The 26,141-nt window shown below is 44.1% G+C and overlaps 1 protein-coding gene across 2 annotated transcripts in view; it reads right to left on the bottom strand.

The window, feature by feature from the left end:
• The window catches only part of si:ch73-206p6.1 (phospholipid scramblase 1), a 76,475-nt gene that overhangs the window by 13,907 nt on the left and 36,427 nt on the right, over positions 1-26,141 (bottom strand). For both annotated transcript variants that reach the window (XM_063045395.1, XM_063045396.1), the window contains exons 4-6: positions 18,640-18,682; positions 9,607-9,827; positions 2,797-2,955 (exon numbers count right to left, since the gene is read on the bottom strand). In XM_063045395.1, coding sequence (XP_062901465.1) covers positions 2,797-2,955; positions 9,607-9,827; positions 18,640-18,682 — 423 coding nt within the window. The remainder of the gene's footprint in view (positions 1-2,796; positions 2,956-9,606; positions 9,828-18,639; positions 18,683-26,141) is intronic.

Raw genomic sequence — 26,141 nt, 5'->3', positions numbered from 1 at the left:
TGGCAGGCAGGGGTTAGTAAGTGAATATGTAAAAGTACAGGGACCAGGGTAGTTACATGGGAGTCGGACCCACCATCCAGGCCATGCTCTCTTCTTACTGCTGCCATCAGGAAGGAGATCCCACACCAGCAGGCTTAGGAACAGATATTACCCCTCAACCATTAGGCTCTTGAACCAGAGGGAATAGCTCACTTATCCTATCACTAAACTGATTCCCCAACCTATGGACCACTTTTAAATATTCTACAATTTGATTCTCGATATTTATTGCTTGTTTGTTTATTTATTTTGTATTTGCACAGTTTGCCTTCTTTTGCACATTGGTTGTTTGTCTGCCACTGTCGTGTATGGTTTCTCATGGATTCTATTGTGTTCCTTTGTATTTATTTTATTTCATTTAGAGATACGCTGTGGAATAGGCCCTTACGGCTCAATGAGCTACACATTTCAGCAATTCACCTATTTAAACCCAATCTAATCATGGGACAATTTATACTGACCAATTAAGCTACTAACTGGTACAGCTTTGGAATGTTGGAAGAAACTCAGGCAACTCAGAGCACCTAGAAGAAACCCATGCATTCACGGGAAGGACATACAAATGTATTACAAGCAGCATTCGAATAGGACTCTGAACTCCGACATCCAAGCTGTAATAGCATCGCATTTACTGCTACACCACTGTGATTGCCCACAAGAAAATGAATTTCAGGGTAGTATATGGTGACATATACATACTTTGATAATAAATTTACTTCGGACTTTGATATAGTTCAGGACATGCAGCTTAGGATACAAGTGTGATTAACTGAAGGTCATGATTGGTACATGGAATATTTTACCGCTGTTATCAAAACACGGCTTACAAAAAAAGCATTGAATCTAACATAGTAAAGACCCTTCAGACCATCATGTTGTGCTGATCTTTTAACCTACTCTGAGATTTCTCCAATTCTTCCCTCCTACATAGCCCTCCATCAGAAATGGAAGCTCATGATACATAGGATTATAGAAATTTTGGACATGTTTGAGTGGGGAAATGTTAAAGAATCACTGCAATATCTTCAGGTCAGACATTTCTTACAAGAATGTTCAAGTAATTTTCCATATATACAAGACTCTGACCTGTTAGACATTATTTTAAAAATGAACCCTTTAGTGAAAGGTTTCATTGGGAAAATTTATAATTTACTATTACAACAGGATAACTATCCTTTACTTAAGATTAAGCAAGATTGGGAAAGAGGGCTTAACATGACCTTGATAACAGATGATTGGTTGCAAATTTTGAAGCTGGTGAACTCTTCTTCGATTTGTGCCAGTCATTCTCTAATTCAATTTAAAATTGTACATTGTTATTATTTGACAAAGGAGAGATTGTCCAAAATATTTCCTAATATAAATAGTCAGGGTCATAGATGCAAAACTGAGATAGCTACATTGACAAATATGTTTTGGTCGTGTTCTGTATTGAAACAATTTTGGAAATCTATTTTTTCTACAATTTCTAAAGCTTTAAAAATCAATTTACAACCTAATAAACTGACAGTTTTGTTTGGTATAATTCCTCAATATATTCACGGTATTTCTATATCTGACCAATACATAATTGCATTTGTCACATTATTGGCTAGAAGGGCTATTTCATTAAAATGGAAAGATGCCTCTGCTCCCACTTTGATACAATGGTTCTCTCAGGTGATGTTATGTTTTAGTTTGGAAAAAATTAGAAGTCGAACTTTTGATCCTAGATTTGACTTGAGAAAAGGTGAGGTTCTTTTGCCCGTTATTATCATTTGATTTGAGTTAATAAAGATGGTCCTTTTCTGATGCTTGGGTATATGGATTTGGTTGGCGGATTGATGTCTTTTTTTTAAAAAATGGAAGCTTGTATGGCGTATAGCTCCGGGTTTGTGCTCCAAATGGGTTTCTTTTCTCCCCGTTTTTTTTGTTATTAGGGGTTTTTTCTGTTTTAGTTAGCAGGGGTTCTTTTTCTCTTCCCAAAAAAAAAGCTTTACCATTTTGTTTTTTTTATTATTATTGATATACTGTTCAGCTTGGTTGATAGCTTAACTCTTATTCTACGTATGGATATGTTGTCTTGATTATTTTGATGTATTTTTCTCTGCTGTTGATTTTCAATAATAATTAATAAAAAGATTTAAAAATGAAAAAGAAAAGAATCACAGCTATGTAAAAGAATATTATGCTGGAAAGATTGATACTGTGGCCATTTTGATAGATAAAAAAAACTGTATATTCTTCAGAGTGCATTACTGTTTTTAAACATCCAGAAGGAGGTAGAAGAACAAATATCAAGGCCCAGCTCTGAGAAGCATCCAAACAACAGTAGAAAATTCAGGGAGATTTCTACTGCTTTGATACCAACTGGCTCATTGATCGTGCAACAATGTAGGTCTTTTCATGCATTCAAGGGAATTTTTTATTTTTTTAAATGAATACAAGCCCAAGATGAAGCAATGGTTCTGAAGCTGGTTTTATGGAATGAATTTATGCAGCTGGACAGGTGGAGTATCAGATTTATTTGTATTAGATAGAGAAAAGATTTCACCAAATTCTCAGCTGGGGAAAGGCCCGGTTTATGTTGGTGGGTAAAACAGCAGTGGAAAGAGCAGCATGAAGACTAATTGGGGTCAGGACAGAGGAGCAAAAGGGGCAAGTAGTTGTCATGAATGAAAAGGATGGAATCAAAACTGAAAGAATAATGGCAATCTGAATCTGCAACAAACAAACAGATTCCGGAGGTAAGGGAAGAAATTTGGAAAGAAATAGTACCTGGAAATCAACGTCACCACAGCCACAGGCACAGAAAGGGCCTCCGATCTTCAGAACAGGCTCTCTATTCTCATTCTGAACTGTGAATTTTGGCAGGAATGGATGCCAGTTTTCAATGACATATCCAATAGTTTGATTAGGCGGTGCCATTATTTCTATCTGCAGAGGGAAAAAAAAATGTAGTGTTAAACAGACAGTGGTCACTATTCAGAGCAGCCAGCAGTAAGGCAACTCACTTTATGAAGTCAGGTAGAAGGAACTTTATAATAACAAGCTTCATTTCTGTGTCTCTCACACACACACACACACACACACGCAATGCTGAAGGAACTCATCAGGCCAGGCAGCACCTATGGAAAAGAGTACAGTCGACGTTTCAGGCCAAGACCCTTCAGCAGTATCGCCTCTTGTTTGTCAATTCTGTGTGACATACCTTATTCACCTGCGAACAAAATTCGAAAGGAGACAGAGGAGAAGAGAAACATATAAAGAAAACTGATCATGGAAAGAACGACCATGATAATGGGGGAGGGGCCGGCATTCTGTAATACTTCAAGAAAATTTAAATTTTCTGACTTCAGTTAGTCTGACTTCAAACTTGTTAAATGCCATGGGCTTGAAAAAGGCAAAAGACAAAATGGTGCCTAAATGCTATCTTGCAGGATGAGGTGGTGGTAAGAAAAGCAAATGAAGTATTAGCACTAATTTTGAGATCACTGGAATATAAACGCAAGGGCATTATTCTGAGGCACTATAAGGAATTGGTCGGACTGCACTTGGAGTATTGTGAGCAGTTTGGGCACCGGATCTAAGAAAGGATGTGTTGACATTGGAGAGGGTCCAGAGGAGATTCACAAGAATGATCCCAGGAATGAAAGGGTTAAGGTGTGAGGAGAGTTTGATGGCTCTGAGCCTCTGTTTGCCAGAGTTTAAAAGAATGGTTGGAGGGGGTTTTATTGAAACCTATCAAATATTGAAAGGCCTAGACAGAATGGATGTGTAGAGGATGTCTCCCACAGTGGAGGAAGTCTAGGACCAGAGGGGACAGCCTCAAAATACGTCCCTTTAGAACAGAGATGAGGAGAAATTTTTTTAGCCAGAGGGCGGTGAATGTGGAATTCTTCTCACAGATGGCTGTTTAGGCCAAGACACTAGGTATATTCAAGCGGGGGCTTGATAGATTCCTGATTAGTAAGGGCATCAAATACTTTGGGGAGAAGGCAGGAGAATGGATTTGAGAGGGATAATGAATCAACCATGATAGAATGGTGGAGAAACTCGATGAGCCAAATGGTCTAATTCTGCTCCTATGTCTTATGGTCAAAGAAATTAAATGAGAACATTACAGCAGTTATGAGGAATGGAGCAACAGGGCTGGACAATACAAAGGTACAACTGCAACATGAGAAACAGTAAGACAGAGGGAGCGAGACAGTCACACCAGGTGCAGGCAGGCATGTCATATAACATGCTCTACCTGGATAGAAAGAGAATGAAGCCAAGGAAAGCCTTACATTTCTTACACAACTCAAGATTTTCCAAAAAAGTTTTACAACCTATAAATTAATTTTAAAATCCCATCAGCACAGGAAACACAGCAGGCAATTTACACTTCGCAACTTCTCAGAAATAACAATAAAATGACAGGCTAATCAAATTCATTGATGTTGATTCAGAGACAAATATTGGCCAGGGAAGAGCTTCCTTGCTCTTATTCAAAGGAGTACCAAGGGATAGTTTAAGTTGTGATAAGGACAAATGAGCATTGATTTAATGCTCTTTCAAAGGCTACCTCTACCAAAACACAACACTCCTCAGTGCTGAAGCATAACATCAGCCATGAATTTTGCAGTTATCTATAAGATGAGCCAGGTAAAAATGAATTAGGAGGAAGAAATGAAAGTTGATTGAATAGATGGATATTGAATGTTCAGAAATGAATGAGAAAGAAAGAAAAAGAGAGACAGCATAATGGGAAGATGATAGAGTGGTAAAGAAGATGTATGGTGTGTTGGCTGCTATAAGCTGGGAAATTGAGTTCAAGAGCTTTAAGATCATATTGTAGCTCTATAAAATCCTGGTTAGACCATATTTGGAATACTCTTTTCAGTTCTGTTCCCCTTATTATAGAAAAAGTATGGAAGCTTTAGAGGGTGTGCAGAGGACACTTAGCAGGATGCTACCTTGATTAGAGAGCATGTCTCGTAAGGATAAGTTCAGTGACTTGGGCTTTTCTCTTTGGATTGAAGGACGATAAGAAGTGACCTGATAGAGCTATACAAGATGATAAGTGGTGTAGATGGAGTTGACAGTGAGAGACTTTTACCCGGGGGGGAATGGCTAATATGAGGAGGTATAACTAAGGTGTTTAGAAGAGGTATAGACGGGATTGCAAAGGTAGGTTGTTTTACCTAGAAAATGATAGGTATGTGGAAGGCACGTTTAAGAAACTGTTAGACTGACAGAATGACAGAAAAATTGAGGGCTATGTGGGAAGGAAAGATTAGATTGTTCTTGGAGTAGCTTAAAGGATTGGCACAACATTGTAGGCTGAAGAAACACTTTCAGTACGCTGGATGAACTCAGCAGGTCGGGCAGCATCAGTCAGAAACGATGAGTCGACGTTTCGGGCCGGAACCGTTCGTCACGGCTGAAGAATGAAAGATGGGGAAGGGTTTGAAGAATGCTTGTAGCGTCAGTTGAAAGACCAGTAATTTGAAAGACAAAGGGGTGGGGGAGGGGAAGCAATGACATCATAGCCCTGAAAACAATGGGTAGTAGAAGGAGGCAGAACCATGAGGGAGCTGGGGGAGGGGGTAGAGTGAAATAGGAATAGAGGAAGGGAGGGGGAGGGAATTACTGGAAGTTGGAGAATTCTATGTTCATACCAAGGGGCTGGAGACTACCTAGAAGGTATATGAGGTGTTGCTCCTCCAACCTGAGTTTAGCCTCATCATGGCAGTAGAGGAGGCCATGTATGGACATATCTGAATGGGAAGCAGAGTTGAAGTGGGTGGCTACCGGGAGATCCTGTCTGTTGTGGTGGACGGAGTGGAGGTGCTCGACAAAGCAGTCCCCCAATCTGCGTCGGGTTTCACCGATGTAGAGGAGGCCGCACTGGGAGCACCGGATGCAATAGGTGACCCCAACAGACTCACAAGTGAAGTGTTGCCTCACCTGGAAGGACTGTTTGGGGCCCTGAATGGTTGCAAGAGATGAGGTGTAGGGACAGGTGTAGCACTTACGCTTACAGGGATAAGTGCCGGGTTAGAGATCAGTGGTGATGGACAAGTGGATAAGGGAGTTGTGGAGGGACCGATCCCTGTGGAGGGGGTGGAGAGGGAAAGATGTGCTTAGTGGTGGGGTCCTGTTGAAGGTGGCGGAAGTTGCGGAGGATAATGTGCTGGATCCGGAGGCTGGTGGGGTGGTAGGTGAGGACAAGGGGAACTCTGTCCCTGTTGTGGTGACGGGAGGGTGGGGTGAGGGCCGAAGTGCGGGAAATGGAGGAGATGCAGGTGAGGGCATCATTGATGATGGTAGAAGGGAAACCACGATCCTTAAAGAAAGAGGACACTTGAGATGTCCTGGAAAGGAAAGCCTCATCCTCGGAGCAGATGCGGTGGAGACGGAGGAACTGGGAATAGAGAATGGCATTTTTGCATGTGGCGGGGTGGGAAGAGGTATAGTTAAGGTAGTTATGAGAGTCAGTGGGCTTGTAGAAGATGTCAGTGGACAGTCTGTCTCCAGAGATGGAGACCGAGACATCGAGAAAGGGGAGAGAAGTGTCCGAGATAGAGTAAGTGAATTTGAGGGCTGGGTGGAAGTTTGAGGTAAAGTCGATGAAATTGACGAGCTCAGCATGGGTGCAGGAAGCAGCAGCCATGTAGTCGTCAATGTACCGAAGGAAAAGTTGGGGAACAGTACCAGAATAAGTCTGGAGTACAGACTGTTCCACATAACCAACGAAGAGGCAGGCGTAGCTGGGTCCCATGCAAGTTCCCATCGCTACACCCTTAGTCTGAAGAAAATGGGAAGAGCCAAAAGAGAAGTTATTAAGTGTGAGAACCAGTTCCGCCAACCGGAGGAGGGTAGTGGTGGTGGGGAACTGGTGAGGTCTATTATCCAAGTGGTAGCGGAGGGCTTTGAGGCCTTCTTCACTGCCCTTATCAACTCAGGAGACCTTCCATCCTCAGCTGCTAAACTCATTATTCCCACACCCCGTACCGCTCAGTTTTACCTCCTTCCAAAGATACACAAGCCTGACTGTCCAGGTAGACCCATAGTTTCTGCCTGCTCCTGTCCCACCGAACTTGTATCTGTCTACCTGGACTCCATTTTGTCACCCATAGTTCAGTTCTTCCCTACCTACATCCAGGATACATCCCATGCCCTCCACCTTTTCAATAGCTTCCAATTCCCCGGTCCCAACCACTACATTTTTTACTATGGATGTCCAAACCTTATACACCTCCATTCCCCATCAAGAAGGCCTCAAAGCCCTCCACTACTTCTTGGATAATAGACCTCACCAGTTCCCCACCACCACTACCCTCCTCCAGTTGGCGGAACTGGTTCTCACACTTAATGACTTCTCTTTTGGCTCTTCCCACTTTCTTCAGACTAAGGGTGTAGCGATGGGAACTTGCATGGGCCCCAGCTACGCCTGCCTCTTCGTTGGTTATGTGGAACAGTCTGTACTCCAGACTTATTCTGGTACTGTTCCCCAACTTTTCCTTCGGTACATTGACGACTACATGGCTGCTGCTTCCTGCACCCATGCTGAGCTCGTCAATTTCATCGACTTTACCTCAAACTTCCACCCAGCCCTCAAATTCACTTACTCTATCTCGGACACTTCTCTCCCCTTTCTCGATGTCTCGGTCTCCATCTCTGGAGACAGACTGTCCACTGACATCTTCTACAAGCCCACTGACTCTCATAAGTACCTTAACTATACCTCTTCCCACCCCGCCACATGCAAAAATGCCATTCCCTATTCCCAGTTCCTCCGTCTCCGTCGCATCTGCTCCGAGGATGAGGCTTTCCGTTCCAGGACATCTCAAGTGTCGTCTTTCTTCAAGGATCGTGGTTTCCCTTCTACTGTCATCAATGATGCCCTCACCCGCATCTCCCGCAACCACAACAGGGACAGAGTTCCCCTTGTCCTTACCTACTACCCCACCAGCCTCCAGATCCAGCACATTATCCGCAACTTCCACCACATTCAACAGGACCCCACCACTAAGCACATCTTTCCCTCTCCACCCCTCTCTGCTTTCCGCAGGGATCGGTCACTCTGCGACTCCCTTATCCACACGTCCATCCCCACTGATCTCCCACCCAGCACTTATCCCTGTAAGTGTAAGTGCTACACCTGTCCCTACACCTCATCTCTTGCAACCATTCAGGGCCCCAAACAGTCCTTCCAGGTGAGACAACACTTCACTTGTGAGTCTGTTGGGGTCACCTATTGCATCCGGTGCTCCCAGTGCGGCCTCCTCTACATCGGTGAAACCCGACGCGGATTGGGGGACTGCTTCGTCGAGCACCTCCACTCCGTCCGCCACAACAGACAGGATCTCCCGGTAGCCATCTACTTCAACTCTGCTTTCCTTTCAGATATGTCCATACATGGCCTCCTCTACTGCCATGATGAGGCTAAACTCAGGTTGGAGGAGCAACACTACCTTCTAGGTAGTCTCCAGCCCCTTGGTATGAACATAGAATTCTCCAACTTCCAGTAATTCCCTCCCCCTCCCTTCCTCTATTCCTATTTCACTCTACCAGCTATTTCACCCCAGCTGCCTATCACCTCCCTCATGTTTCCACCTCCTTCTTCTAGTACTCATTGTTTTCAGGGCTATGATGTCAATGCTTCCCCTCCCCCACCCCTTTGTCTTTCAAATTACTGGTCTTTCAACTGATGCTACATGCATTCTTCAAATCCTTCCCCATCTTTCATTCTTCAGTCCTGACGAAGGGTTCCGGCCCGAAACGTCGACTCATCGTTTCTGACTGATACTGCCCGACCTGCTGAGTTCATCCAGCGTACTGAAAGTGTTGCTTTGATCTTTTACAGCATCTGCAGATTATTTTGTGTTTATTGTAGGCTGAAGGGCAAGTATTGTGCCGTGTTGTTCTATGTTCTGTGCAAGGGAGAAAACTGAGGTAAAATTGTTAATTTTGAAAGAAGTTCCAAAGTGCATTATTTAATGTCTTTCACAAGATGTTAATATTAATGACAAGGTGGGCTCTTATTGTCCATCACTAATTACCCCCCATGTCAGAAGGCAGTTAGTCTTCCACATTGTAGCGTTTGGAGTCACTAGACCAGGTGAAGGGAAGGAGTGGAGCAAGAAATGGTAGATGGATCCAGGTAAGGAGGGGTGATAGGCAGGTGAGGGAGGGATAGTAATAGAAACCAGGTGAATGTGGATGGTAATGACAAAGGGCTGAAGGTGGTGTTTGATAGGAGATGATGCTGGAGCTGAGTTCCACTACCTTTTTGTGCATTGCTCCAGATTCCAGCATCTGCAGTTTTTTTCATGAATTTCACAACAAATGCCGATTCTGATTCTGATTTCACGTATGCTATTATAAATTTTAATTTCTGGTTCCAGACTTTTTTCCAATGGTGGAGAAAATGGGTCAAGCGGAGCAGTAGGGAGAACTATAAAGAGATTTTGAAATAGTGAGAACTCAAGAATATGTTGATATTTTACTGCCATTTATGAACAGCACTCTGCGAAGTTAGTTGGTGCAAAAATATTTAAAGCCTTTTACAGAACCAACACATTTCTACTCACTAACCTCCTGCAGACAACAGGGACAACAACAGCCAGTACATTTCAAGGGCCGGTACAGACTCATGACTGGTTGCCCAAATGTGTTAACGATCTTCATGTCAAAGGGGCGCAGATTTCCACAGCAGTTCCGAGTGCAGAAGTCGTTCTCTTCTGCAGCAAAGTAGATCTGCTGTCCCAGACTATTCTTAATTTGGAATTTGTTGTTGGTCTCAAATCCAGTTAAGGCTAAAGTAAACAGGGTGGAAGAAACAGGAGCTATTTAAATCTGTCAATAAGGAAACCAAGATAAAGATTAAATTAAACTCTTCCTAGTGCAGTAAGTAACCAAGAAAGAAGACCAAGTAATAATGGGATGATGGTATTTTAAAAGTCTGTGGCTTTCAGCAGGAAGTATGAGAGGTGGGATGGCATTTACAGTTCATTACTCTTAAAATCGGCAGTTAAAAGGTAGCATCGAAATTATTGACAATGGAGCACACGGGGAAGTTTCCATCAAGATTGCTCTTCAACCAGCAGGTTCCCAAACCAATGTGGATAGCTTCCTGACGAAGGGTCTCGGCCTGAAACGTCGACTGCGCCTCTTCCTATAGATGCTGCCTGGCCTGCTGCGTTCACCAGCAACTTTGATGTGTGTTGCTTGAATTTCCAGCATCTGCAGAATTCCTGTTATTTGTGGATAGCTTCACTCACCTCAACAGTGAACTGACTCCACAACCTTTGGACCTACTTTCAAGGACTCTGCAAATCATGTTTTCAGTATTATTTACTTATTATACTTTCACAATTTATTCTTTTGCAGGTTGTCAGCCTTTGTGTGCAGTTTTTCATTGAACATATTGTATTTCTTTGTTCTACTGTGAACGTCTGCAAGACAATGAATGTCACAGTAGTATGTGGTGACATATATGTACATACTTCGATAATAAATTTACTTTGAGATTTTTAAGAAGTATGTAAGGTTTTGATAAGGCAGATGAAAGCAGTACTTGGCTGACCACAGGGATTGTCGCTGACTCTCAATATTGGAGAAATCAATTGAGCTATGGACAAGATACTATAATGGTGCTGGAGTATATAGTCAGCCATGATCTTGTAGGCTCAAAGGGCCAACTGCCTTAGTCCCATTCCAACTTCTCCTGTAGATATGTAGGTGTACCTTCATAGGATACAGCAGACTATGCAGTGGTTCAGATGCTCCCTTGTCGGAGGAGCTGTTAGGAGATTGCCATCTGGTTTTCATCTGATGGCAGAAACTCCACAAGTGGGAATATGAAGGTGGTGGAGCCAACGGTGGCAGATGGCCAGGGGTGTGTGGTGGAGGGCACAGGGCAATCCAACCTCTGTCCGGATATCTATGGTTTACACAATCCATATAGATACAAGGAGTGGCACAATAGTATAGTCGTTCGTGCATTCGCTTTAGAGCAGCCAGCTGTAATGTCAGGGTTCGATTCCTGCTGTTGTCTGTAAGGAGTTTATTTTGTAATTTATAATGATTTTATGTCTTTGCACTAACTGTACTGCTTCCACAAAACGACAAATTTCATGTCATATAAGTCAATGATAATAAACTTGATTCTGATTAACTGCATGCAATCAACAATTCCCTGTACTGCTTGGAAGCCAACTGAAGTGCAGATCTAGCTGCCTGTAACTGCCAGCCCAGTTCAGTTATCCATCTAATGCCACTGGGCAGAAGTCCCAAAGGATCTAGAGACAAGGAAGTCAGGGGAATGAACAACCATGACAACAAATAGTGGCATTTGACCCCTGACTCTGTTGTCAATGGACTGCCTGTGTCCATTCCATCCGATTCTACACTCCAGAGGCTCCTCAGCCACAGAGTGTTCTGATTTATTGAGTGAGCTTATTCTTGACATATGTGAGGATTACAGCAAGCTCCAGCTCTCTGCTAAGCGTCTCTTTTGTGCACTTCCATGCCTGTGGCTGACAGGCTGTTGCCATGATCAAAAGTCCAAAAATACAATTCCGGAGGCTTTCCTGCAGGTCAGACCAATCAGAGCATAACAGTTACCACAGCAGGAATGGAAGTGCTAAACTGTGCAAAGTAATTTGCAAGGGTAATTAAAACAAGCTCTCAGGACAAGTACTGTGAACAAGCAGTGAACAAGTAGCCATGAACAGGGAGTAGTTACTGTACTTCAATTTTGAGAATTTTGTTGTAGAAGGGTTGTGATTAGTCTAAAATTTTGGAATTGATGGACTGGGGTGTAGAATTGGTATTTCTCTTGTAATTTGACTTAATATGTTTCAAAGACCAGGAGGGGGATAGATTCAAAAATATGGCGCAAAGGTTCAAACGGACAGCATATCACAGGAATAGATCCACTGGCCCACAATATCTGTGACAAGCACAATGTACACTGTTAGTATTGAACTGATCTGAACCAGTTTTTCTATATGGTTGTTGGAACACAGTTAACGTTCAAAATAATTTTATTATCAAAGCATGTACATGTCACCATATATCACTATCCTGAGATTAATTTTCCTGCACACAGTAGAATACAATAGAATCAATGAAAAACTACACACAAAGACTTGCAAGCAACCAATGTGCAAAATAAGATAAAGTGCATAAACTCAAAAAATAATAAGTAAATAATAGAGATCATCAGGTGTAGAGTCACAGACCATTGGACAAAGAACAGTACAGCATGGGAACAGGCACTTCGGCCTACAATGTTGCACGGAATCAATTAAATTAGTAATCAGATGGCAAACTAAATGATCTCTTCGGCCTACACAATATCCACATCCTTCCATTTTCCTCACATTCATGTGCTTACAAAACATCCCTAAAAAGCCTCCAATGTTTCTGTCTCTGCCACCACCCAGGGCAGCACATTCCAGGCACCTAGCATTAACTATACAAAAACTTACCCCTCACATCTCCTTTGAAATTATCCTCTCTCACCTTAAAAGCATGCCCTCTGGTATTACACACTTCATCCCTTGGAGAGAGATATTGTATGTCTACTGTATCTATGCCTCTAATGACCTTCTAAATCTCTATCAGATCTGCCCTTAACCTCCAGAGAAAACGACTCATATTGTCCAACCCCTCATTATAGCACATAATCTCTAATCCAGGCAATACCCTGCTAAACCTCTTCTGCACCCTCTTCTAAGCCTTGACATCTTTCCTACAATGGGGTGACCAGAACTGTATGCAATACTCCAGATGTAACCTAATTAGAGTTTTATAAAGCTGCGTAACTTCTTGAATTTTGAACTCATTGCTTCAACTAATATGCTTTCTTAACCACCGTATCAACCTGTGTAGCTAGTTTTAAGGAGCTATGAACTTGGACCCCAAGATCCTTTTGCCCATCATCACTGTTCAGGACCCTTAACTGTGTACTGTCTTTTCACATCTGACCTACCAAGGTGCAAAACTTCACAGTTGGCTTGGTTAAGCTCCATCTGCCATTTCTATTTAATTTACAGCGTGGAATTGGCCCTTCCGGCACTTTGAGCCACACCACCCAGCAATCCCCCTATTTAATTTCTTTACCATCCCCTCCGACCTTCAACTGTCGGAGGCAGAACGCTCTGTTCTCAGTAAGGGCCTCACGTTTGTCCCCCCTCGCCCACACCTCAGCGAATTCCGTGTTCGCCACGATGCGGAACTTTTCTTCCGCCGTCTCCGTCTCCGAGCCTACTTCTTCGGCAAGGACTCTTCCACCCCCACCGATGACCCCTTCTCCCGTCTTCAACCCTCCTCTTCTTCATGGACACCCCGCTCTGGTCTTCTGCCTGCTCTGGATCTCTTTATTGCCAACTGCCGACGGGACATCAACCGTCTCGACTTCACCGCACCTTGTCCCCATTCCAACCTCACTCCTTCGGAACGCTCTGCTCTCCACTCCCTCCGCACTAATCCTAACCTTATTATTAAATCCGCTGATAAGGGGGGTGCTGTTGTAGTCTGGCGTACTGACCTCTACCTTGCCGAGGCACAGCGACAACTCGCGGATACCTCCTCTTATTTACCCCTCGATCGTGACCCCACCAAGGAGCACCAGGCCATTGTCTCCCACACTATCAACGACTTTATCCGCTCAGGGGATCTCCCATCCACTGCTACCAACCTTATAGTTCCCAAACCCCGCACTTCCCGTTTCTACCTCCTACCCAAGATCCACAAACCTGCCTGTCCTGGCCGACCTATTGTCTCAGCTTGCTCCTGCCCCACCGAACTCGTTTCTGCATACCTCGACACTGTTTTATCACCCCTTGTTCAATCCCTTCCGACCTATGTTCGTGACACTTCTCACGCTCTTAAACTTTTCGATGATTTTAAGTTCCCTGGCCCCCACCGCTTTATTTTCACCATGGATGTCCAGTCCTTATATACTTCCATCCCCCATCAGGAAGGTCTCAAAGCTCTACGCTTCTTTTTGGATTCCAGACCTAATCAGTTCCCCTCTACCACCACTCTACTCCGTCTAGCGGAATTAGTCCTTACTCTTAATAATTTCTCCTTTTGCTCCTCCCATTTCCTCCAAACTAAAGGTGTAGCTATGGGCACCCGTGTGGGTCCTAGCTATGCCTGCCTTTTTGTTGGGTTTGTGGAACAATCTATGTTCCGTGCCTATTCTGGTATCTGTCCCCCACTTTTCCTTCGCTATATCGACGACTGCATTGGCGCTGCTTCCTGCACGCATGCAGAACTCCTTGACTTTATTAACTTTGCCTCCAACTTTCACCCTGCCCTCAAGTTTACCTGGTCTATTTCCGACACCTCCCTCCCCTTTCTAGATCTTTCTGTCTCTGTCTCTGGAGACAGCTTATCCACTGATATCTACTATAAGCCTACTGACTCTCACAGCTATCTGGACTATTCCTCTTCTCACCCTGTCTCTTGCAAAAACGCCATCCCCTTCTCGCAATTCCTCCGTCTCCGCCGCATCTGCTCTCAGGATGAGGCTTTTCATTCTAGTACGAGGGAGATGTCTTCATTTTTTAAAGAAAGGGGCTTCCCTTCCTCCACTATCAACTCTGCTCTTAAACGCATCTCCTCCATTTCACGTACATCTGCTCTCACTCCATCCTCCCACCACCCCACTAGGAATAGGGTTCCCCTGGTCCTCACCTACCACCCCACCAGCCTCCGGGTCCAACATATTATTCTCCGTAACTTCCGCCACCTCCAACGGGATCCCACCACTAAGCACATCTTTCCCTCCCCCCCTCTCTCTGCATTCCGCAGGGATCGCTCCCTACACAACTCCCTTGTCCATTCGTCCCCCCCATCCCTCCCCACTGATCTCCCTCCTGGCACTTATCCGTGTAAGCGGAACAAGTGCTACACATGCCCTTACACTTCCTCCCTTACCACCATTCAGGGCCCCAAACAGTCCTTCCAGGTGAGGCATCACTTCACCTGTGAGTCGACTGGGGTGATATACTGCGTCCGGTGCTCCCGATGTGGCCTTTTATATATTGGTGAGACCCGACGCAGACTGGGAGACCGCTTTGCTGAACATCTACGCTCTGTCCGCCAGAGAAAGCAGGATCTCCCAGTGGCCACACATTTTAATTCCACATCCCATTCCCATTCTGACATGTCTATCCACGGCCTCCTCTACTGTAAAGATGAAGCCACACTCAGGTTGGAGGAACAACACCTTATATTCCGTCTGGGTAGCCTCCAACCTGATGGCATGAACATTGACTTCTCTAACTTCCGCTAGGCCCCACCTCCCCCTCGTACCCCAGCTGTTACTCCTTTTTATGCACACATTCTTTCTCTCACTCTCCTTTTTCTCCCTCTGTCCCTCTGAATATACCTCTTGCCCATCCTCTGGGTCACCCCCCCCCCCGTCTTTCTCCCTCGGCCTCCTGTCCCATGATCCTCTCGTATCCCCTTTTGCCTATCACCTGTCCAGCTCTCGGCTCTATCCCTCCCCCTCCTGTCTTCTCCTATCATTTTGCATCTCCCCCTCCCCCTCCAGCTTTCAAATCCCTTACTCACTCTTCCTTCAGTTAGTCCTGACGAAGGGTCTCGGCCTGAAACGTCGACTGCGCCTCTTCCTATAGATGCTGCTTGGCCTGCTGCATTCACCAGCAACTTTGATGTGTGTTGCTTGAATTTCCAGCATCTGCAGAATTCCTGTTGTTTACCCCTATTTAATCATCGCCTGACTATCGGACAATTTACAATGACCAGTTAACCTACCAACCAGTAGGCCTTTGGATGGTGGGAGGAAACCGGGGCACCTGAAAGAAGCTCATGGAGGCACGAGAAGAGTTTACAAACTTCTAACAGGCAGTGGCAGGAATTGAACCCGTGTCTCTGCTGTGTAAAGCGTTGTGCTAACCACTATGGTACCATGCTGCTCTATTTTTCTGCCCATATCTGTACTAATCAATATCCTATTATATTCTCTGCCAGTCTCCTACACTATCCACAACACCACAAATCTTTGTATTGTCTGCAAAGTTACTAACCCACCCATCTATATTTTCATCCAGGTCATTTATATACATCACAAGCAGCAGATTTCTCCGGATAGTTCCTGCAGAACCAACCACAGCCCTCCAGCTGAACCAAGTCCCTTAAACCACTACCCTCTGTCTTCTATGGGCATCCAAACGACCAATTCACCATGAATCACATGCATCTTAATCTTCTGGATCAGCCTCCCATAAGGGTTCCCTGTCAAATGCCTTATTAATATCCATGTAGAGGACATCCTCAGCTCTACCTTTATCACATCGTCGAAAAACTCAACCAGGTTATTAAGACATATCTTGCACAAAGCCATTCTGGCACTCTACATGAGAAAATCTGCAGATGCTGGAAATCCAAGCAATACACACAAAATGCTGGAGGAACTCAGCAGGTCAGGCAGCCCCATCTATGGAAAAGAATAAACAGTGCCATGTGCTCCTTATATACAAGCGCCCAGTATGGAAGGGGGCTGGTCGCGAGGAGGGTTTACTGGTGGGCTTGATCCTGGGGCCTGGCCAAGATGGCCATTCATGGGTCAAGGCAGTGGGCATTTGAGGGCTCTGCTAGGGACGACTACCTGCCCCTCTTCCGAGGATACATTTGGATGAAGGTTCGGATAAAGTCCTGATGAAGCGTTTTGGATGTTTACTCTTTTCCGTCGATGCTGCCAGCATTTTGTGTCTGGCGCTCTGTAATTAGGCCATGGTCTTCCAAATGCTCATAACGCCCATCCCTAAGAATTCTCTCAAGTAACTTCCCTACCATTGATGTGAGATTCACTGGTCTATAGTCTCCAGGAGTACCACTGGTGCCATTCTTAAATAATGGAACAATATTAGTTACCCATAAGTTCTTTGGGACTTCACCTGTAGCTAGACAAGACACAAAGATATTGGCCAAGGGCTCAGCAACCTCTTGTTCTGCTTCTCTCAATAACCTGGGATATATCCCATCAGCCCCTGAGGACTTCACCTCTTAATACTCTTTAAGGAACCCAACACTACTTCTTTACCACAAAATGTCCAAGCATATCTAGACTCATCAGTAAATGCTGATATAGTGTACTCATTAAGGACCTCACCCCCATCTCCACATCCAAATAAATGTCCCCTCCCCCATCATTTTTGAGTGGTCCTACCCTCTCTCTATTTATCTGTTTGCTCTTGATGTATGTATAGAATACCTTGGAATTCTCTTTAATCCTTCTTGCCAAGTACTTTTCATGACACCTCGTGGCTTTCCCGATTCCTTTCTTGAGTTCTTCCCTGGCTTCTACATAATCCTCAAAGGCTCTGTTTGATTTAAGCTTTAAATACTTTTCCATTTTTTACTTACAGTCACCTGGCTAAGCTCATTTCCCAACACAAGGTCCAGTACAGCCCCTCTCTTGTTGGAGTATCCACATATTGATTTAAGAAACCCTCCTGGATGCACCTAACAAATTCTGCCCCTTCTAAACCTCCTGCAATCAGAAGGGCCCATTTTATATTAGAGAGATTGAAGTCCCCAATGACAACAACCCTATTGTTTCCACACCTTTCCTTAATCTGGACGCATATCCGTTCCTCGATGTCTGAGTGCCCATTGGGGGTCTGCAGTGCAAACCCATCAGAGCGTTTCTATTTTTGAGTTCTACCCAAACAGACTCAGTGGACGAGCTCTTCATTATGACCCTCTGAGCACAGCTGTGATATTGTCCCTGATAAGTAGTACAACTTCCCCCCTCTATCTTCTCTAAAATATTGAAACCCTGAAAAATTAAACACCCATTCCTCTCCCCTACTCAACCAAATCTCTGTAATGGCCACAAAATCATAGTTCCATATACTGATCCAAGCTCTATGTTCATCACCTTTACCCATAATACTTAGTATTAAAATACACACACTTCAAATTTTCTATCCCATCGTACCTACTTCTTTGCTCCTGCCTATATTTACTGGCCCTGACATCTACCTTCCTTCTCCATCCCTTCACTTTGTGACCAGGTACTGTGGTTCCCTGCCAAACTAGCTTAACTGTCCCGCGTAGTCCGTGAAGGTGAGTCAAAGGATTTGCTCAGTGATCAGTTCAGTGTCGAGGTGAGTGAAGTTGTCCATGCTCTGCCTCTGTCCTTGTCTCAGTCTCTGTACCTTTCTCACTGTATCTCTGTTTCACTCACTCACTTCTTTTGCTCAATAGAACACTTCATTTATTTAACTTTCAGCATATTCCAGACTGATTATGAATATCCACAAGCTCCGAGCACAGACTCGGTGAGTCAAGTGATGTCCTTCTGTCCAAAAACAATTGTATAATTCTGTGATTAATCATCCTAAGTAGAGAAGCAGCTATCAAGGACTATTGATTACTACGAAGGCTCCTCTATAAAGAGAACTTGTCATTCTAACAGAGAAGGGAAACAAAGCACAATCTGTGATCAGGCAGGATTGAAATTGGGGTGAACTTATAGTAAACCTTACACCATGTAGAACAGTCCATTGATTTGCCGAATTTTGTTTATTACAATTGACCAAGATCGGTTTCACTCCCTGCTTTTTCTCGATAACAACCTACCTTCCAGCAATTCCACCTGCTGATGAACTAGGAGCTGATCGATCTGTGACAGAAACATAATGTTAATTATCCCTGTAAATCAAATGAATTACAAAAGAATTATACTGCAGAGAACAGATTAGTGACAAGGCATTCTCATCATTTTATTTTGACAGTACAAACTGAATTGATAAACTTAGGGAAACAAACCATAAGACAAAGGTGCAGATGTAAGCCTTTTCACCCATTGGGTCTTCTCCACTACATTATGGCTGATTTATTGTCCCTATTAACCCCGTTCTTCTACCTTCTCCCCACAGCCTTTGATGCCCTTACATATCAAGAACCTATCAACCCCTGTTTTAAATAAACACAATGACTTGGGATCCTGGGCTGGTTGTGGCAATTAATCCCACAGATTCACCATCCACTGGCTAATGAAAATTCTCCTCATCTCTGTTTTATTCTGAGGTTGTGCAATCTGATTCTAGCCTCCCCCACTGTAGGAAACATCCTCTCTAGTTCGCTCTATCAAGGCCTATCAATATTCGATAGGCTTCAATGAGATCCCCCACTATTCTTCTAAACCCCATTGAGTTCCAGACTCAGCACCACCAAACACTCTTAATATGTTAACCCTTTTATTCCCAGGATCATTCTTATGAAACTCCTCTGGACCCTCTCCAGTGCTAGCACATCCTTTCTTAGTAAAAGAGCCTAAATCTGCTCACAATATTCTAGGTGCCATCTGAGCAATTCTTTATAGGGATCAGAGGGGTTTCCCTGGCATCCACGGGGAGATATTTATCAGGAGCTCTGCGTACGCAGGACCCTTAGAATTAAGGATCCCACTACATCCATCCAGCATCCATTTTGACTTTCTACCATTAGGTAGGAGACTCCGATGCATAAAAACAAGAATGGTCAGGATGGGAAACAGTTTCTCCCCCCCTGGCCTTTAGGCTTCTGAACTCGCTGATGTATCGTATTCGAAATGTCACTGGTTAGTCTGTTCCATCACTTATCCATGAAATTTTCTTATCTTTTGGGTATAAAACCAGCTGTTTTGTGCTAGGCACCACATTTTCTTTTGTTTTTCTTCCAGTAGTAGACATTTGTCCCAGTTCATTTCAACTTCCCTTGGTTCTATCAACAGCAGCCCAATCAGTGGCAGGATCAGGCCACAGTAACGAGGTTTCTCACAGATCGATGATGCTTGTTTAGAAGTACAGAAGGGACTAGAGGGCGGCCATTGTTGGGAGTAGGCCACTGGTGTGAGTAAGAGTGTTAGGCTCTGGCCCAAAGGAAGCTTCAGCTTGGAAAAGGCGTTGGCTCTGGGTAAGTTTCTGTTAAGGTTCCTTTTTCTCTCTTACTGTAACTAGTGTAGTAAATGGCCATTGTATGTTCTTCATACCGGAGGTTGAAGTCCTGGGAGGCCCAGAGTCTCTCAGGGAACTACATCTGCATGAAGTGCATTCAGCTGCAGTTCCTTGAAGACCCTGTTAGGGATCTGGAGCAGCAGCAGCTGGATGACCTTTGGCTTGTACAGGAGAGTGAGGAGATAATCGATCAGAGTTACAGGGAAGTAGTCACCCCGAAGTTGCAGGAGGCGAGTAGCTGGGTGACTGTCAGGAGAAGTGGAAATGTCAATAGGCAGTTAGCACAGAGCACCCCTGTGGCCATTCCCTCAATAATAAGTATACCATTTTGGATACTGTTGTGGGGGATGTTCTCCAAGGAAATGCCACGGAGACCAGATTACTGGCACTAAGCATGGACCCTTGGTGCAGAAGGGAAAGAGGGAGAAGAGGGGAGTGATAGTGATAGGGGACCCAGTGGTCAGAGGAACAGACAGGAGATTCTGTGGATGTGAACGGGACACCCGAATTGTATGGTGCCTCCCAGGTGCCAAGGTCAGGGGCGTCTCGGATCGTATTGCAGAATTTTGGAGGAGGAGGGAGAGCAGCCAGATATCTTGGTACATATTGGTACCAATGACATAGGAAGGAAAAGCAAAGAGGTCCTGAAAAGAGAATTTAGAGAGCTAGGTAGAAAACTGAGAAGCAGGTCCTCTAGTGTAGTAATTTCTGGATTGCTGTCTGTGCCACACACCAGCGAGGGTAGAAACAGGATGATTTGGCAGGTTAATGCATGGTTGAGAAGCTGGTGCAGGGGGCAGGGTTTCACGTTCCAGGTTCTTGGATCACTAGGATCTCTTCTGGGGGAGGTATGACCTGTACAAAAGTGATGGGTTTCATCTGAACCTTAGGGGAGCCAATATTCTTGCCGGTAGGTTTGTTAAGGCTGGGGATGGTTTAAAATGGTTTAAAGGGATGTGATGTTGAGGCTCTATAAGGCGCTGGTGAGACCTCACTTGCAGTACTGTGGGCAGTTTTGGTCTCCTTATTTAAGAAAGGATGTGCTGACGTTGGAGAGGGTACAGAGAAGATTCACTAGAATGATTCCAGGAATGAGAGGGTTAACATATGAGGAACTTTTGTCCGCTCTTGGACTGTATTCCTTGGAGTTTAGAAGGATGAGGAGAGACCTCATAGAAACATTTCGAATGTTGAAAGGCATGGCCAGAGTGGATGTGGCAAAGTTGTTTCCCATGATGGGGGAGTCTAGTACGAGAGGGCATGACTCAAGGATTGAAGGGCGCCCATTCAGAACAGAGATGCGAAGAAATTTTTTTTAGCCAGAGGGTGGTGAATCTATGGAATTTGTTACCACGGGCAGCAGTGGAGGCCAAGTCATTGGGTATATTTAAGGCAGAGATTGATAGGTATCTGAGTAGTCAGGGCATCAAAGGTTATGTTGAGAAGGCAGGGGAGTGGGACTAAATGGGAGAATGGATCAGCTCCCAATGATAAAATGGCAAAGCAGACTCAATGGGCCGAATGGCTGACTTCTGCTCCTTTGTCTTATGGTCTTATGGTCTAAAATAATTTGGCAGGGGGTTTGGAACCGGAGTGAAGGGACTCAGGATAGGACAGATGGTAAAAAAGCAAAAGTATCATGCAGTCAGACTGTCAGGAAAGGCAGGCAGATGATACAGTGTGTATCAGTACATTAGTGATGCAGAATCAAAATGGACTGTAAATACAGTACTCAAAGTGTTATATCTCAATGCACGGAATATAAGAAATAAGGTGAATGAATAATCTTGTTGCACTTTTACAGATTATCCGGTATGATGTTGCGGCCATTACTGAATCGCGGCTGGGTTAGAAGAACAGCTTGAGAATCAGATTTATGAGTTAATGGAGCAAGTAACAACTACTCAATTAGGGAAAGAAAGAGAAATGCACAATAAGCTACAAAAACAATGTGATGCGGACAGTGAAAAGTCTAAAGAGCAACTTTCTGTATTAACTGAATAGGTGAGAAAACAATGGGATAAATGCAATTGACTTGATGTGAAATGAGCAGGACTTCAACGCGAACTGAGCTGGTTTCAGATGACACAGCTGGGACCTCATGTGGGCAGTCATGCCCTCTCAAGCCAGCCCTTCCAGTCACATTTCACATGTCGGAACACCACTTATGTTGATGTCCTGTGCCTTCAGGTCCCGCTTGTAGACATTCTCATCGTGCAGTTGTGGGTGGCCAGTCGTTTTCTTGCCTGAAGCCAGCTCATCATAGAAGATGCCTTTTGAGATGCGGCCATCCTGCATGCAGTACACATGGCCAGCCAGTGCAGCCTACGCTGTCTGAGCACGGGGTACACACTGGGGAGGCCAGCACGAGAAAGATCTCAGCATTGGATACACTTTTTCCTCAATGCGACAAAGGCACCTTAAATGGCAGGTGTTGAGTCTTTGCTCCTGCTTAGCTTATGTGGTCCAGGTCTCCCTGCTGTACAGCAGTGTGCTGGTGGCACAAGTGATATACGCTGCGGTCTTTGCCTTGACAGAGTTTGGAGTTCTCCCAAACTCCTGTGGTGAGGCAGACAAGGGTTACTGCAGCCTTCGCAATGTGCCTGTTGATTTCTGCTGCAGCCTTCGCAACGTGCCTGTTGATTTCTGCATCCAAGGAGAGGTTGTCACTGATGCAAACAACAGGAATTCTGCAGATGCTGGAAATTCAAGCAACACACATAAAAGTTGCTGGTGAACGCAGCAGGCCAGGCAGCATCTCTAGGAAGAGGTGCAGTCGACGTTTCAGGCCGAGACCCTTCGTCAGGACTAACTGAAGGAAGAGTGAGTAAGGGATTTGAAAGTTGGAGGAAATGCCCCACCTCCCCCTCGTACTTCATCTGTTACTTATTTGTATACACACATTCTTTCTCTCACTCTCTTTCTCCCTCTGTCCCTCTGAATATACCCCTTGCCCATCCTCTTGGTCCCCCCCCCCGTCTTTCTTCCCGGACCTCCTGTCCCATGATCCTCTCTTATCCCTTTTGCCAATCACCTGTCCAGCTCTTGGCTCCATCCCTCCCCCTCCTGTCTTCTCCTATCATTTTGGATCTCCCCCTCCCCCTCCAACTTTCAAATCCCTTACTCACTCTTCCTTCAGTTAGTCCTGACGAAGGGTCTCGGCCTGAAACGTCGACTGCACCTCTTCCTAGAGATGCTGCCTGGCCTGCTGCGTTCACCAGCAACTTTTATGTGTGTTGCTTGTCACTGATGCATACTGGATTGGAAATACATGTGAGGAATTCTAATTGGATACCAGGAGCAGATCTGACATGGGCAACAAAATCTATTGTCCAGAGGTGGAAAATGTCATTGACTGATATCCATAAATGTGCATAACAAAGAATTACTTTAATCAAAAGTGAGCCAGTCGAGGTGCAACTTGGTCCTCTCCTGCAAGAAAAGCAATTCTGGGTAGGAGTTGTCTCACAGCCTCTTCTTGAAATGGATGTCTTGTTAAGCTTAGGCTCTATCCTTAAGTTTATGGAGGGTAAAGTTCTTTGGCATCTCATGTGATTGGCCAAATCTGAATTAAGCAGTTATTGCATATGGTCGGAAGATTAAAAACTAGGCACCACCTTTTCTTTAGTTTCCCCTTCTTCAAGTAGTAGACTTCTATACCTGTTTGTTTCAACTTCCTTTTGTTCTATCAACTCTTAATAAAAGGATTGTGAAACAAAAAGTTTTATGCCTTGCCCCTGACTTCTAAAAGAACCTTGGATTTAAACATTGAAATCCACCATATCCATTTGACGCCTCTGCTGTCACAACCACAGACTCCGCCGTAGGGTCCATGCACCTGCAGTGTGCGTGAATATGCATGTTCCAGTTGTTTCATTGTGGCAGTATTTAACTCCCTTCTTTTTGTAGTAGTCTTGTCGAAACTTGAGCAAAGCACAGCAATGTTATACTTCCTGACTACCATTATCCTTGTCTGAAAAAGAGGACGATTGTTTCAACTGACGCTGGAAATTCATTTACTATTAGACATTGCTTTCAGCTGCAGCGTTGGTACTTAACTTCAGTTTGATAGTTTTAGTTAATAGCCCTGTTGGCCAAGTGTTTATTGTTTTCCTTTCCCTTAAAATCCTCCAAAGTTCACACGAAAGTCTGTGAACTGCTGACTCGCTTCAGTATCTCCCTCTCCACGCTTGGGTCATATCTGAAAGTTCTGACACTCGGCTACAAATGTACGTGTTAAAAAGACTGAGATTATCGCTGAGACTAACAGATGGTTCTCAGCAAAGGTACAGTGATTCATAATGTTGTACAGATCTAAATACACCCTTTGGTAAAACATGCAAAATGCTGGAGGAACTCAGCAGGTCAGGCAGCATCTATTGGAAAGGACTAAACAGTTGATGCTTTGGGGCAAGAATCAGACCTAATGAGATAAAGTTCCTCAAGCATTTTGTCTGCGTTACGTCAGACACTTTGGTCCACCTCATTGATGCTGAACAAAATACTTATCTGCACTATCCCCATTTGCCTTCATTCTGTTTGGACCAGTTTTGCTGGGTTTCTATAACTACTTTGTCACATGGAATAACATGAGCGCTCTATGGTTTTCCTATCAATAAAACAAAATCACTGCTTGTGGTGCCATTCATGCGTGAAAATTAGTTGCTGCCATCACTTTTGGCATATGTTTGCTGCCAGTATAATCAACATGAATAGTTGCAATATCTGGTTAATCAACTACAGCAGAGCTAACACTGCCACTGTTAATGTCAGTGGATGTTTACTGCCCAAATTATCTGTTATGAGTCACTGTTCTTCTTTATTCCCAAAAGGACTGAGGATGATACCTATCACCTATGATGCTTTGTGTAGCCAGGTATCTGATATGTGAAGAAATCCAACATGATGTGAAAACAGATTCAAACCAGAAATAATTTAAATAGATTCTAATTTGCACTGAGTTCATACTATAAGTGTCCACATTACAGTGGCCATGTAGTGAAATTGCTCAGAAATGTAAATGCAGGAGCTTGTTTACACATAACAGTGTGACAGAGTACAATAGAATGCATGGTCTGGGAAAATTAAAACCTTTTATCTCCTCCTCTGTAATACACCCCAGTGTAACTATTAAAATATCAATGATACAGATATAAGGTAGGACAGGAGGAATACCACGGGAGACACGGGAGCAGATATAATTAGGCCATTAATCCCATTGAGTTTTCACTGCCTTCCATCATGGCTGATTTATTATCTTTCTCAACCCCACTCTCCTGCCTTATCCCTGTAACCATTGACATCCTTACAAATCAAGAACCTTTCAACCTCTGCTTTAAATATACCCAATGACTTGGCCTCCAAAGACATCTAAGGGAAAGAATTACACAGATTCACCGACCTCTGGCTAAAGAAATTTCTCCTCATCTCTGTTCTAAAGGGATATCCTTCTATTCTGAGGCTGTGCCCTCTGATCCTAGATTCCCCCACTGTAGGAAACATTCTCTCCACATCCACTCTACCTAAGCCTTTCAAGGAGATCCTCTCTCATTCTTCTAAACTCCAGCAAGTACAGGCTCAGAGCCATCAAACACACCTCAAATGTTAACCCTTTCATTCCTAGGATCATCCCTGTGGCCATCTTCTGAACGCTTTCCAAATGCCAACAAATCCTTTCTTAGATAAGGGGGCCAAAACTGCTCACAATTCTCCAAGTGGAATCTGACCAATGCCTCAGTGTTACATCCTTGCTCAAGGTGGTAGCTTGCTCAAGCCATTAGAGATGAAAGTAAATTCTGCAGCTTCTATTAATTGTGCTAGTGGGACTATACCTTTAAAATGGCATCTCTCAGCCACAGCATCTCAGCAGCCAGGACAGAAGCTTAATAAGCATTATTTTAGTCAATGGCAAATAAACTTTTAATGTCAAGGTTATTTTTCTGTCCCCTGAGCATACACAAAGGTTAATCTAAGCAAAATAATTGTTTAGCCATATGTTTAACACAACAGTCTTAAAAGAACAAAACAGAACACCACAGAGTTATAGAGTAAAACAATATGGAAACAGGTCCTTCATATGAACTCATCCTTGCAGATCAAGAAGCCCACATAAACTGATGTCATTTGCCTGCCGTGGGTTTTTTT

Source organism: Mobula hypostoma, chromosome 4 (genome assembly GCF_963921235.1).
Source record: "Mobula hypostoma chromosome 4, sMobHyp1.1, whole genome shotgun sequence".
Lineage (NCBI taxonomy): Eukaryota > Metazoa > Chordata > Chondrichthyes > Myliobatiformes > Myliobatidae > Mobula > Mobula hypostoma.
The sequence above is the reverse complement of the archived record's forward strand: the minus strand, read 5'-3'. Positions and strand labels throughout refer to the sequence as shown.